At 50.9% G+C, this 14550-nt stretch overlaps 3 protein-coding genes across 3 annotated transcripts; all 3 read left to right on the forward strand.

Annotated features, from left to right (window-relative positions):
• Nucleotides 1–629: 629 nt before the first annotated feature.
• ENH_00021080 (hypothetical protein, conserved) lies at nucleotides 630–4661 on the forward strand (the record flags this gene model as incomplete). The annotated part of the gene is made up of 15 exons (XM_013579474.1): nucleotides 630–1001; nucleotides 1130–1229; nucleotides 1360–1463; nucleotides 1623–1709; nucleotides 1939–2109; nucleotides 2268–2332; nucleotides 2464–2536; nucleotides 2689–2751; nucleotides 3032–3064; nucleotides 3190–3279; nucleotides 3383–3459; nucleotides 3582–3645; nucleotides 3764–3830; nucleotides 4030–4125; nucleotides 4243–4661. 15 exons carry the CDS (start codon nucleotides 630–632, stop codon nucleotides 4659–4661), a joined length of 1881 nt encoding a protein of 626 aa, XP_013434928.1.
• Nucleotides 4662–5735: 1074 nt separating this feature from the next.
• ENH_00021090 (hypothetical protein, conserved) lies at nucleotides 5736–7611 on the forward strand (the record flags this gene model as incomplete). The annotated part of the gene is made up of 3 exons (XM_013579475.1): nucleotides 5736–6693; nucleotides 6918–7151; nucleotides 7268–7611. The coding sequence occupies 3 exons, from the start codon at nucleotides 5736–5738 to the stop codon at nucleotides 7609–7611; spliced, it is 1536 nt and encodes a 511-aa protein (XP_013434929.1).
• A 1237-nt stretch (nucleotides 7612–8848) lies between these two features.
• ENH_00021100 (mitochondrial-processing peptidase alpha subunit, putative) lies at nucleotides 8849–12777 on the forward strand (the record flags this gene model as incomplete). Its single annotated transcript, XM_013579476.1, has 9 exons — nucleotides 8849–9229; nucleotides 9431–9557; nucleotides 9871–10015; nucleotides 10205–10506; nucleotides 10903–11090; nucleotides 11367–11591; nucleotides 11744–11888; nucleotides 12166–12253; nucleotides 12660–12777. The coding sequence occupies 9 exons, from the start codon at nucleotides 8849–8851 to the stop codon at nucleotides 12775–12777; spliced, it is 1719 nt and encodes a 572-aa protein (XP_013434930.1).
• Between the last annotated feature and the right edge of the window lie 1773 nt (nucleotides 12778–14550).

Here is a 14550-nt window from a genome sequence, read left to right on the forward strand (position 1 = left end):
GACTTCCCGCTCATGGTTGACTGGTGGTAGAGAACGCATGTCTTGGGGCCTAGCACTCGACTACCGCGCCCCGTGTGTGTTGCTTCTCAGCAAAGCAACTAGTTTTGTGAATTTCACTATGCACATTGCGATATTTCCCGTTCATGGTTGACGCCTGGTGTTAGAGAACGCATGTCTTGGGGTCTAGCACTGGACCACCGCGCCCGTTCATGTTGCTTCTCAGCAAAGCAACTAGTCGTGTGAATATCACTATGCTACATTTATATTTTAGTTCAGTGCCGTCAGTGGCAGGTAACCGTGTACGCGGGCTTTTGTGTACTGCTGCTCGCATAGTCTTTTGGGGCCCACTTGGCTTGGCGCTCAGCCGGCGCGTGCGCGTGCATGCTGATGCTTATGTCGGCACGAAGGTATAAAATTTTCGCCAAACAAATTAAATCAGGGATTTGCATGTTACTGGAGGATAGTCGTGTGTTCAGTACTGGAGGGCTACTTATGAGGCAGCAGCAGCAGCAGCAGCAATAACGTGTGTTCCAGCAAGCTGACCAGGAAGAGGCGACTTCCGTAGTGGTGGTCGTACCACTGCAAGTTGAAGTAACTTTTGCATCTGTGCCACCAGCAGGAGTGTCAACATGTCTGACACCAACGAGGACGGCGCAACCAGCAGCGGAAGCCTCGGCTATCGGCGGCTGGGCCTTTCTGTCCTACAGGCCTTTTGTGTAGGCCCAAACTCTCGTGAACGTGTCCTTTCTTTGTTGCAGCAGATTTCAGCAAGTGAACTGCTGCTGCAGACGGCAGCAGCGGCTGATGCTATCTCTCTTCAGCAGCATGCTACCACAGAAGCAGAGCAGGAGGCAGCTGCTGCTGCTGCGAAGCGTGCAGCAGCAGAAGGAGACACAGATGCCCTAGCGGACCTGAATCTGCTCCTCACATTGTTGTTGAGCACCATCAAGAGGTGCTTTGATGTGGAAGAACTCAGGGACTCAATACTGGCCCAAACTGAGGTGCGCCTCTGACCGCGTTCCCGTTCTAATGAATCATGCCGCGCCTAAGGCGCCGTAACCGCCTCTGCTTATCAGTTTCCTGTTAATGTGATGGGCTTGCACGCGTTTCTGCGCTCCTGCCGCTGCAGATGAGGCCGTTGCTGACTGCGGCTGCTGCGAGTCCTTTGACAGCAATAAGAGAACTGCTGGCGCAGCAAGTACAGCAGATAGCCAAGAAGGGTGATTCAGGTAAGTCAGCAACAAGATACCAGTATTCTTAGTCCAGCGAGCACTAGCTGCGTCTCTTGGGCTCGCGCTGCGACTTCTGCTTCTGCGCTGGAGCTTGCCAGTGCCAATGCTGGTGTGTCTGCTGCCCCAGGTATACGGTATTTGTGGAATCTGGAGCTGAACAGGCAGCTCATTTCCCTCCTCGGAGATGCAGAGACATCAGTGGCCATGAGAGCAGAAACAGCACTGGCAGCAGTAAGTCAGACATAAGCGGCCACGAGATTAGGAACAGCAGTGGAAGCAGCAAGTCAGATGCCACTAGCCATGAGAACAGAAAGTTCCCACGTCACGATGTGCGGCTTTCTAGCCTCAAAAAATTGCCTGTTTCTTAAAACTAGATTTGCTTGTGTGCAGGTGTGCGCGGCAGATTCCGCTCCTCGTTATGTTTTTGAAGGCGCATTCTTCGGCGAGCTGCAGAGACTGGCGATGGAGTCATCTGATGTCTGTCACTTTCCAGGGTTTAAGCGTTCCTGGGTTTCTGCTTTAGATCGGTTATAAACACCGCAAGCGCACGGCAATTCACAGATTCTGAAGCAACTGCTGCATCAGTGGAAGCTGCAGGAACTCTGCTCTTTTTTGTGCTTGGGGTGTCTTCGATTCTGAAACAACTGCGGCATCAGTGGAAGCTGCAGGATCTGTGCTTTTCTTTGTGCTTGGGGTGTCTTCACAGACTATTTCTTTCAGGGTTTTAAGCCCGCTGATTCACGGCTCAGTGCAGCACGAGTCGTTTTTTTCCGCCCTTCTTGCTGCTTCTCCCCAAATGCTGTCGCGGCTCCAGCAGCTGGTTGAAAACAACAAGGACCCGCTGTTGCAGGCAAATGCAAGCGACTTGCTATCTGCGGTCAGATAACAGTGCTGTGGGAGCTGCCAGTGCTGCCCTGCTCTTTTTGTTTCGGCGGCAGTTTTCCCTCTTTTTATGGCTGCATAAACAGCGTTAGATGCAAGGTAGTGGCAGGTCCAGCGTGTACCTGCTGCTGTGTATGGGTGCTACTGTTCCAGCTAGTAAGCGTCTCCTGGGGAGCGGACTACGCCGTTAGGAATGAATATCCCGAGCGAATTGCGAGGTATTTTTGGTGATGCTTCTGTTGTTGCTGCTACTGCTGTGAGGGGTTTGCCACTGCCACTGTTGCTGCAGCGGTTGCTGCACTTGCTACGCTTGCAGTGGTGGGCTCTTTGTCACTGCTGAGTTGCTCAGGCTCATTGCCACAGAGGAGGACGTGTTAAACAGTCAGACACTGCTAAGACTGCTCTGCCGCATGGCCGTCGAGGTTTGCTGCTATTGCTTTTACTTCAGCTACACCGGCTTGTGTTGTTTCGCGTTACGTCGGCCTGCTGCAGTGGCTGCGCTTGCTCAATTCCTTGGTTGTAGTATATGGCTTTGGTTTGCTGTGTGTTTTATTTGGTGTGTGTCTTTGTACAGCGGCCTTCTGAGTGCACTAGGATACTCAACGCGGAGGGAGGAGTGCTGAAAAATGCTATTGAGGTTCGTTTTTCTCAGCCTCTGGTTATTACTAGGCGTGCTATTGTTGCTGTTACTGCTACTGCCTATTACTTGGCGTGCTACTGTTGCCGTGACTGGTACCGGCTGTTGCTCTCCAGGCTGTTACTGCTACTGGCTATTACTAGGCGTGCTATTGTTGCTGTGACTGGTACCGGCTGCTGCTCTCTAGGCTTCTTGCTGTTGCTGCTCGTGGCTGTAAGTGCTACTGGCTGTTGCTCTCTAGGCTTCTTGCTGTTGCTGCTCCTGGCTGTTTGCTTTGCAGACCTGTCTCACGTCGTCTTCCAAACGTCACAAGGTCGGCGACACAGATGTATCTGTAGACGGGAGCAGACTATCCGTCATCTGCCTGGTATTCCTGCTAAGCTTCTGGAGGTCTTCAGGTTTTTGTGGCCGGCTGTGTTGCTGCTTCTGCCGCTGCAGGAAGAAGGAATTGTGTGTTGGAGTATTCTTTTCTCCAAACCAGAGTGCTCGGCAACGGTGCTAGAGCAGCTACCGTCATCTGCAGACCTGGCAAGTAGTGAAGCTATGTTTTTAGGTGTTCCTGCAGCTTGCTTGAGCAGGCGTAGTGCAGCATAATGAGCAGCCGTAGCCTCGGGTTGCTGGTGCCTCTCAGGTGGCGGAGGCCGTGATGGATGTGGAAGATGTGTCTGTGGCTGCACTCCGCGCGTGGTCATGCGTGCTGCAAGATGTGTAGGTTTCTTCGTCTGCTGCTGCTGCCCATACTGCTGTTGTCCTTGCTATTGCTGCCCTGCTGGGGTTCTTCTGGGTTGAGTTGCCGTTTGGTGTCATGCTGATGCTGCGCGGCGCTGCAGCAAGGACCCTGCAGTGCTGCCTCAGCAACTGAAACGGACAGTAGATTCCAACCTAGCATCCAAGGCAAGTGCCACAGCTGCTGCTGGAACTGCTAGTCACCCGCTGGTTGCTGTTTTGGTTGTGCTGGTCTCTGCTGCCGTTCGGGGCACTTGCTGCCCGCTTTGGCTGCGTTTGCATGCAGTTGCTGGATTGTGTTCTTCAGCGTCCTTTTCCTGAGGCTCGCCAGCAATGTTACGAATTGCTTAAGGGTAAGTTCAGCTTCTGTTGCTGTCGAAACAGCAGCCGGCGCCCTCAGCGGCAGAAACGCAGACACTACTGCTGGCTGCTACTCCCAATGCTTGTGTGCTGCTGCCGCTTACGCTGTTCTCTTCTGGTCTCTTTCGCAACTAATGCAAAGTTTTTGCAAGTCTTTTGCAGTATGTGCAGTGTGCGTCGTCTGTGTATCAGCTCTGACGGTTGATGCTGAGCCCATGCAGATGCTCTTTGCATCAGAGGGTTTCAGGCAGCTGATGGTGGACCCCTCTAGCGACACCCAGTATGAAGGTACGTTTTTAATTTGTGAACTAGATTTACGCAGTGGTGTGCAGAGGTGTAAACGTCTATGAACCTAATATGCATGCGCTATTGCAGACTAGATTCGGCATCTGTATGTGGTCGCAGTGCGTCTGGCCAAGCATGCCTTCGCCTCCGCAGCGTGTGCAGCACAACGCGACTGGCTGCGCAATGCATTGGACCCTTCCTTTTGCGAGGCTTTCTTTAAATACGCAGAGGGAGGCCCCTGGACAGCTTCTGCGGGTAGGATAACATGCCGTCTCTGTCACCCTGGCACTGGTGAACACGCCCAAATTCATCAATTGGTCCAGAATGGAGCATGCGGCGTGCGAATTCTTTTTGTGCTTGCGCGTGCGTTTCTTCAGCTGCTCGTTCGCTTGCCACTGCCACGTAGCAACGGCAAGCAAGTCTTTGCCCCCCTTGACTCGAAAAGGCGGATTACAGACACAGGAGTTTGCATAACAGGAATCAGAGTTGTCATTTATCTCAGCTGCGGCGCGGCAGCGGCTCGGCGGACAGTCTGCTAAAGAGCCTTCCCCGATGCGGCCTGTGCCAGTCTTCGTTTGAGGAGCTGACAAAATCCCGATCACAGAAGGTGCCTTAGCAGGCAATCTGCCGAGCGGCAGTCAAGACAAATGGCACCTCTGTTTCAAGCTTTCGTTTAAATATTTTTAAATCCTTAGTGGAACGTTCTTGGCTTCGGCCAATACCCGTCGCCGTGCTTCGGCCAATATCCGTCGCCGTGCTTGCATGCGGGTTCTCTGGCTGCTGCTTTTTCCCGACGCCCTTCGTAAATTAGGCAGTTGGTTGTGTGCTAAGCCGCTGAATTTTAGTGTGGGGTGAGCGAACGCTCTACTGACGGTGGAGTCCTCTCTGTTGTCACTACTGTATTTCTCCACCTCTGTGAGGTCGAGCGACTTCGGAACGTGCCAACGTTAAGAGAAACACTTGATTATGACTGCATAAGTACGGGAAACGTCCGTATGCTTTTGCTTGTGAGGCTCGACTTTCGCGCGAGAAAGTCCAGGCTTACGTGCCCATCCGCCTCAGCTGCCGCCGCCGTGCTTCAGCTGTTGACAACGCTCTATTTCATGAGGGTTTTCGCTCATCATTTAGTCGAGCCTTCCAGCCCTATTTGAAAACATAGGGGATATTTACTTATATAGTGAAGAAACGGGGAGCTGCATGCTGCCTCCACAGGAGGCCTAGTGTCCGCTGTGCTCGTTCCACACACGACCACCCTTTACTTAGATCTAGGCGGTCATGCACACTTCCTCTCTCTGTGAACTTATCCCTTCTACCCCTTGTTATTTTTTTGAGTTGCTGCTTCAAACGCAGTCAGCGGTACTTCGTGTAACTCTGTAGGGGCTTCTTGTGCGCAAGCCGATGGTTCTTGTGGCCTCACCGTGCTACTGAAGCTGATGTTCCTTTCTTCTCCTATTTCTTGTAAATTTTAACCTGCCCAGTGTAAAGTACGGCCACAGAGAAGGGGGTTGACCAGCGAGTTGTGCTTGCGACGCTGCAGGTGCAGCAGCAGCTGCGTAGTACGCAGCCGCAGCAGCAGCAGCAGTGCGTGGAGCAGCATTACTACGCTGAGTACGATGGGGGAGTCAGATGAGCCCCAGTACTACTATGATTCCGTAGCCCAGCAGTGGTGGGTCTATAACACGGCACTTGGCCAATGGGAGCTGTGCCCTGAGAGTGAACAGACAGATGTAGCCGCAGCCGAGCCCGCGGCTGAGCAGGAGCAGCCACCGCAAGACCAGCAGCAGCATGAGCAATACCAGCGAGATGCTGACAGCAGAGCTGTTGCAGCAGCAGCTGTTGCTGGCAGCGCAGACGGTGATGCCTCTCCGGTCAAGAGAGCACCAGAAGAAGCAGCAGACGCAGCAGCAGCAGAATCATGTCAGCAGCCTCTGAGTTCCGACTCTTCAGATTTGGCTGTCTCATCATCCCCAGGAGCAGGCGCAGCGCGAGCAGCTGCAGCTTCGCCCGCAGAACCCTCTAAGCCGCGCCGTCGTGGAGTGAGTGTGGTGGCGTTCAAGAGCTCGGACTCCAGCAGCAGCAGCAGCAGCAGCAGCAGCAGCCCCGCGTCTGGAGTGTCTCGCCAAGCTTCCGGCGCAGAGTCTGAAGGAGGCGTGGACGAAATAGGCAACGCCTTGGACCGCCTAATGACCACCAACTTCTCTCGGGGGCTCACCCGCAACTGGGGCTCGGGCTCAGACTCCGGTTCCTTTCCCTGGGCAGCGCGGGGGGCTGCAGCAGGAGGCAGCAGCGGCAGAGGCAGCGCAGCAGACTCCGTCAGCGAAAGCAGCCAAGACACTGACAGCCCCAGAGAGCCCACCCCAGAGCCCATTGTCCGAAGGGTCACCCGCCGAATGACCTTCAAAGATATGGGCGGCCTCGCCGGCTGCCTCCAGAAAGCAGTGCAGCTGCGCCAGGAGCTCATAGACACAGAGAAAGGCAAGCAGCCTCTGCTGAAGCATGTACACAGGTTGCTGCTGCTGCTGCTGCTGCTGCTGCTGCTGTACACAGGCTGCTGCTGCTGCTGCTGCTGCTGTCTTTACAATCGCCGCGCTTCCCCGCCGTAATATTATTCGCTAGCCCCTGCAAAGCCTGCATAGGCCGTTTGTGATGCTGCGGCCGCTTTTGTTGCTTCGTGGCGCTGAGCGGTTCTTGTTTGCTTCTGCTGCTGCTGCTTCACCGTGATGCTCTTTGTTACTGGAGCTGTGGTTGCTTCACGCTGCTGCTTCTTTGCTCCGGCTGGTGCTGCTGCTGCTTAGGGGGGCATGTGCCTGGTGCAGAAGACTCGGAAACAAAAGAAGAGGCTTGGAAGATCCGGGCCAGAACGGCAGCACAGACGGCAGGAACAGCGGCACGGGAGAAGGCAAGGAGTTTGTGGAAAGCTGCTGCTAAAGAACTAGCAGCTAGCCACCAGCAGCAGCAAAGGACACCTCACGCAGGCGCACAAAGATTCGCAGATATCGTGACCCTTGTTGCAGCTGCGAGGGCCAAAGGTCAGCACGAATTGCTGCCTGCTGCTGGAGTTGCTGCTGTTGCTGCTCTGCTGCACTGCGCGTTGCTGCTGGTACACTTGTGCTGCATTTGGTCTTCGTTATTTTCTGCTTGGCAGATCGTGGTCTCGAGAAACGTGGCATCCTCCGGTCCTCAGCTGAGGCAGATGCAGCAGCAGTTGCAGCAGCAGGAGCAGGAGCTCTTCACTTATCTCCCATGGGTGCTGCTTGGGACAGGAGGAAAACTGCAGACTTAACAGGGCGAATCAGATTTGCTGATGTCACTCTCACTGACCCCACCAATCAACACCAGGTCTCGGGCCTTCTGGGGGCTTCTGGGAGGAGAAACACAGTGGCAGTTCCTGCTGCTGCTGCTGCTGATCGTGCTGCTGCGGCGGTTGCAGAAGATCTAGCTACTGCAGCACAGCCACAAACACCAATCTTACAGGAAAATTCAGGATAGCAGCGACAGGCAGAAAGCTGAAAAGAAAGATTGGAGATGAAGTTGGCGGCAGAACAGGTAGACTGCCACTTCATGTAGGCAGTGAAAGAAATGGAAGTTACGTAGCTAGCCAGCTGACTGTCTCGTGTCTTTAGCGAAGGAGCCCACTGCTAGCTGGCTAGCTTGCGGCATCGACGGAGACTCATTTGCTCCTCAGGCCGTTTCTGCAGCACTAGCAACTGCTGCGCTTCGGTTTGTCTCATTTAGAACACGCAGCGTTTAGTCCCGCCTTGAAGGGTGCTGCCGCAGCAGCAGCAGTAGCAGCTGCTGAATTCACTGTTGCTGCTGTAGTTGCTCGTAATTCGGTGTTTCGTTTGCCGTTTTGGTTGCCTTTACGTTCAAAAGAGTTCCAAGACGCACGGCAGCTGCTTCTGCTGCTGCGCATATTTTGGCTTTGTGTTGACCGGTGTTTCAGATGTAAGGGCTGTCCTAGCTAGCTGGTGCGGCAATGCACTGCAGTTGCGAGTTATGAAGCAGTCAGGCAGAACACAATAGCTGAGTAGTGAGCAGTGTGGCTAGCAGCATCAGACCGTCTGGCCAGAAAGCTGCTGTGTCCACCCGCTTTCAGACCGCACTGGCGAAGCTGGTGTAGAAGCAGGTTGGAGCTAAAAGCTAATGAGCAGTTCTGCATCTGCTGCTTCCCCTGTTGCTTTGTGTGTGTGTTATCTACGGAAAGCGAAGTACCCTACAGCAAGTGTAGCAGGCGGTGGGGTGCTCTGGTTGGCCATCAACTTCTGCCTAGGGATCTTCCCCACACTTGACTGGGCGGGACGCAAGCACACATGCACCGAAACCTAAGCAGCACATATCATGCATATATTTATTTACACCATGAGCGCCTTTGTAAACATAGATATTGATACACCCATGATCAAGTCAGCTTGTAACCTGGTGTAGGAGTGCGTATGCGAGTTTGCCGAGGTTTGCTCGGAACACACCCTTGCTATTCCCGGTCTTAGCCTTTCCTACTGCAGTTTGCGTCTAAAACACAAGTAGAGAGGAAGGCAGCAATATATCACCTTGGAAGGACGCATTTGCGGCGTTTGCATGCAGCCAGCGGCAGCCGCAGCGGCTGCAGCGGCTGCTGCTGCGGCTGGTTTTCTTAGCAGTTTCGTGACTGCTTGTTACAGTTCAATTTTGTAGGGGGAGAGGAGATACTTAGAAAGTGAAGCCTTGCTGATTTCAGAGCATAGAGAGAATGGCGTTGGGGGTGCTGTCCGCCTTCCGGCGGTTGGCCGTCCAGTCTGCGTCGACTTCGGGCGAGGCTGGATCATCTTTGCCGCTTAATTCATTAATTAGAAATAAATTGAATGCAATATTTAACCGCGGCAGCCTCTCACCTCCTCAAAGGCCACTGGCAACGGCGGCCCCCCCACAGACGACAGCAACTGCTGCACCGGCTGCAGCAGCAGCAGCAGCAGGGCAGCAGCCGCAGTACCGCCGCGTGCCGTTTGTGCGTGAAGACCTCTCTCTGGTTATGCAGGAGGTGCCTGACTTCAAGTACTATTACATCGGCAATGAGGCGCCCTCCGCCTACCCTTACAAGGACGTGCCCATGGACCAACCCATACTTAATCCGGTTAGCTAGTAATCGTTATGTTATATGCAGTTGTGTCCGTTCATCTCCGTCTTTGTTGAGTCTCTTTTCGCGTTTCTGTTCCTGAACTGTGTCCGTTTGTGTTTAGTTTGAGTTTGTGTTGTAGTCACATATATCAGTATTCCAAAATTTATGTGTAGAACCCAACAGATGTTGACTGTCATTCGTGTGTCATTGCCGCAGGATCAGTTTCCTGAATACGTCCAGCCCAGCGGCGCAGTTGAGTACTCCAAACTGGACAATGGCCTTCGGATTGCTTCTGTAGACAGAGGAGGTTTGGTTTCTTCTCTGGGTTTGTTCGTCAACACGGGTAAGCTTATCATTTTCTCATTTTTCTTGTCAAGTCGTCAGTTGGCTTTTTTCCCCTTGCTCTGCGTCTGTTTCTAGCTTCTTCAGTATTTTGGTGCTATGGTCAAACAACTAGAAAAACCAATTTGAGCCAGCGCCTTAGGTAGTAGTTACACATTCATAAGGAGCTATGGGAGAATGTGGACAACGGCGGCGCGAGCCCGGTGCTACAGCTGTTCGTTTCTTGCCTCTGCTTTGTTTTGCACACAATGCCACTTCGTTGATGAATTTTTGAACTGATGCAGTCACATTAATCTGCTTATGCTTATTTATAGGGAGCCGCTGGGAAGATGTGAGCAACAGCGGAGTGAGCCACATGCTGCAGCTGCTCGCCTTCCATTCAACTGCCCATTTGTCGTTTTTGCGGACAATCAAAACAATAGAAGTTTTGGGAGCCTCTGCAGCTTGTGTGGCGGGCAGGTAATTATAGGATAAGTGAATAGTAGAACTCTGTTTGCACTCTGTTTGCATGTAGTCAATAATAAAGTTTTTATTTTCCATTACGGGGTGCTGTCCAGATTCAAGTGTTGTCTATCAGTGCTCTGGCTCGGTTCAAGGAGTAAGGAGTTGTATGAATTTACTTTTAAAACAATTTTTCTGTTTTTTCAGGGAGCAGATCGTGTATAGCGCCGAGTGCGTGCGCGAGAAGATGCCTCTGTTGCTGCCGATGTTGACTGGAAACGTCTTGTTTCCCCGTTTGCTGCCGTGGGAAATATCGGCAAACAAAAACAAACTGATTCAAATGAAGCAAAAAATAGAAAGCCAGCCTGATCAGTGTGTTTCTGAGATGCTGCACCAAACTGCTTGGCATAACAACACCCTGGGGCTTAAGCTCTTCGCCACAGAAAAAAGCCTCCAGCACTATGACGCAAACACCATTCGGCAGTTCATACTCGACCACTTTTCCCCAGGTAAACCCTAAACCCTAAAAGCTAAACCCTGACGAAGCACGTAGTGAAACATCCTAGGCGCATCCAACATTACTCGCATAAAGCCCTTAGTGGGACAGCAAAGGCTAAGCACAGTGGAACCCGCGAAGTATCCATGCTGTGAAGCGTCACTTGTCTTACCATGCTATTAAATTCCGCTTCATATATTTCGCAATATAATATTATGCACTTGCACAAGAACAGCAACATGAACGATCAGCAGTAATTTTGACCGTTTCACTATTTTCGCCGTTTGTTCGGCATGCATGGGCGTTCATTTATTTCACAACAAATTGTTTGTATTATAGAAGAATAGGAACATGAATTTTATATGGGACGCACTTCTGGCTTATTGACTGTTCCATTTGTTTGTCTCAGAAAACATGGTATGCGTGGGCGTGAACGTAAACCATGAGGAATTCAGCCGTTGGGTAATGAGGGCCTTTGTAGACTACAATGCTGTCCCAAACAAACCCCGAAAATATATCCAGCCAATATATACTGGAGGAGACAGCAGAGTTGAAGCGCTGGCGCCCCATGCACATATTGCTGTGGCATTTGAAACGGTAAGAAAGAATACCTGCTTGATTCAAGTCAGCGTCTTTTTTGTCTTGTGTTAATATATGCACGATTCTCCATTCAGAATTTCTCGCACGAAGAACCATTTCTGCTGAACCTAAAAATGTACTAATGCATGCGGATATGCTAACAAAACGTTATATTTTTATGCATGTGTGTTGTGTGTGTGTGTGTGTGTGTGGCATTATCTGTGTGTCTCTCTTCCTGTCTAAACTAATGATATTGAACGCGGAACAACTACTTCTTGGCAAATCTCGACAAAGCCTGGAGGCTGGAACGGGGGGGACTTGGTGACCTACAGCGTCCTGCAGACTCTCATGGGAGGGGGCGGGGCCTTCAGTACTGGAGGCCCAGGAAAGGGTATGTACACCCGGTTATACCTGAACGTTTTGAACAAGTATGACTGGGTCGAGAGCGCCATGGCCTTCAACACGCAATACACAGACACCGGCCTCTTTGGCCTTTACATGCTGGCCAACCCGAACAAGGTAAGCTGGGTAGCTTGGTTGTACGTACACCGTTGCTTCGGCGTACGTACACCTGCACTTTCTTGCTGATTCGCTGCAGTCACACTTTAGGTGGAAAACAACTGGCAAATAACCATTCAGACGAATCGGTGAGTGCTTTTTGTCTTTTTCAGGCCTCAAGTGCTGTAAAGGTGATTGCCGAACAGTTTGCGGGAATGACACGTGTGACTGCCGAGGAGCTGCAGAGAGCCAAAAACTCAATAAAGAGTTCCATTTACATGAACTTAGAAAACAGAGGCATTGTTATGGAAGACATAGGTACGTGGCCAAGTGAAGGGTCAGAGGCTCCGCGAATAAGCATTTGGAGGACTTTATAGTTTATGATGAGTTAGCAACTGTGGCACCGGTCCCTTAGCAGATACAATAACAGCAGCAACAGTAGCGGGCGTGGTGCAGCAGTGCTGCAGCAAGAGTGCTGCGACGGCAGCAGCACAGCAGCAGAGCATAGTTTATGAGGAGGCGTGGTGCAGCAGCGCTGCAGCAGGAGTGCTCTAACAGCAGCAGCACAGCAGTAGAGTGTTTTCTGTTACTTCAGGCCGCCAGTTGCTGATGAGCGGTCGCGTAATATCCCCTGCTGAGTTTTGCCGAGCTATCGACAACGTGAAGGAGGCAGACATAAGGAGGTCAGAATTTGCTTTTTTATTTATTTGTTTATTTGGTTGTTTGACTGCTGCTTTGTCCATTCGTTTGTGCTTCACATTTTCATCTGCGTGTACGTACACTTGCTTGTATGTTGCCTTCGCCAGCCATCTCGATGTTGCATTTGGAGGCGTTCTTTTGGTGCTTTTGTTTCTTGCAAAGAGCAATGAATCCACTTAATTACGTGCTTGATGAGCCTTTTTGCCAATTCATTTTCCTTTAATCGATTTGTTCTTTTTTAATTCTCATGGTAGCTTAATGGTGTGCTTGTTGGGCCTGTTTTTGCCAATTCATCTTCCTTTTATTCATTTGATTTCTTTTTTATTTTCAGGGTAGCATATTCCAATTCATTTTCCTTTTTTTAAAATTTGATTTCTTTTTTATTTTCAGGGTAGCAGAAAAGATGTTCTCGAAGCCTCCCACTGTGGTGGCTTACGGCGACATCTGCTCAGTGCCTCACTATGAGGAAATACGGGCTGCGCTGCGCGCAGCAGGAGTTGGAAAGTAGTCAAATGCAATTGAAGTTGCTGCATTAAATGGTCAAAAGCCAGCATATTGTGCAACAAAAATCAAACAAAGACTAACTTCGATCGTATAATCCCCTATAAGGGCCCCTTGCGGTCTTCTGGGTGGTTCTACTTGGCCTGTTGTTCCTTTGGAGGGGCCCTTTAACCCTAAGGGGGGGCCCGCAAAAACGCCTTTAAGGGGTCCTTTTGGGGACCTTTTAGGGGCCTCAAAGATCCGTTTTGTGGCCCGAAATGGTCTCGCCAAACTGTTGCCTTTTGGCCTCATTAGAAGCTGCCAAAAAGGCATTTGCGGGGGCCCCTGGAGCCCACTTAGGTGCCCCTCCGAGGCCCCCAGGGGCCCCTGTTACGGCTTACATTCTTGGGGGCCACATCAGTTGCTCTTGTTTGTCTGAGCAAAAGGAATTTGATTTGAGAATAAGTTGGGGTACTGTTTCGTTCTTGTGTCTTAATTCATGCAGTCTGTCCCAAATCATTAGAGGTTACTCTGGTGGCAGCATTGGGTGTGCCTGCTGCTGCAGCGTCTACTGCTGCTGCTTCTACTGCTGGTGCGTATGTTGCTGCTGCTGCCTCTTTTGCTACAGTGTCTATTGCTGCTGCTGCCTCTACTGCCGCTGCGCCTATTGCTGCTGCTGCCTCTGCTGCTGCTGCGGCTGCTGCTGTGTTTCAATTGCTGCTGCCGCTTGATCCTGCAGAGCTCATAGCCCTAAGTAATGCGAGTTTAGTTTATGCATAAACAAAGGAATCCAAGTACAACGGGAGTGACTGCAGACACAGATGACTTACTAAGTTCTTCTGTGATGCACGATGGACATAGTTTACGAATGGGGTTTCCTCGTCGTGGGGCGTTGGGTTCGGACAAAAGTACAGTTTTACAATTATATTTTTAAGAGGGAATGCAGATGTTTCAGAAGAGATTCAGGCATTAATGACACATTTCTGTGTTTCTTCTTCCTTCCCAAGTGGTGCAACTTACAGTAGTGATGTCGAACAGGTTATGATGTTTCAAAGAATTCATTAAGGAAAGCAAAATAAATTTAATTAGAATCCATTATAAACGAAATGACGAGAAGGACTTCTTCGAGAACTGATTTATCATTTGGTTTCAGCGATCAGGGCGCGCACGTGCAGGTAGCCTCAAGAGTTGCGCTGCATCAATTTGAATTGAATTATTTAATCTCGAACTAGAATTTATTTCATTTAGTGCGCTAAATAAAGGTGCTTCGAATTTAATATACGGTAGTGAACTACATGTTCCTCTTCACCGCTGTCTGGAGTTTGCCGTGGTTCGGTCCATTGCCACTTGCTGCTGCGCAACACCGGAAGCGAGCTGAGCCAATCAGCATGTAGGCTTATTCAACTTTGAGTCGAAAAAAGACATTTAAATTAATTGGAAGATAAATAAAGGTTAAACTTTGAATTTATGGCCTCAGGCTGTGTGTATTTGTGAAACCGCAGCAGCAGCAGCCACACGAGCCGCTGCCGCCGACTGCGGGACCAAGGCCTTAAGCTTCCCATGACTGGCTCGCCTTGCTTCAATGGTGCATTTAAATGAATCGTTTAATAATCTCTTTGTTTTATTTTCGGTTTTTGTTCTGTTGCCAGGTCTTACACGGCTTTTGCGTTCTCGTTCATTCTCTCTCCCGCCGGCTTCTGTTGGCTGACTGGCGAACGACACGCAGCAGCAACGGCCAAGCCTTAAGCCCAAAACCCTAAACCCTAAACACTAACCCACTTGTCTACTTTCCTGTTGGTTG

This window comes from Eimeria necatrix, genomic scaffold (genome assembly GCF_000499385.1).
Source record: "Eimeria necatrix Houghton genomic scaffold, Enh_scaff172, whole genome shotgun sequence".
NCBI lineage: Eukaryota > Apicomplexa > Conoidasida > Eucoccidiorida > Eimeriidae > Eimeria > Eimeria necatrix.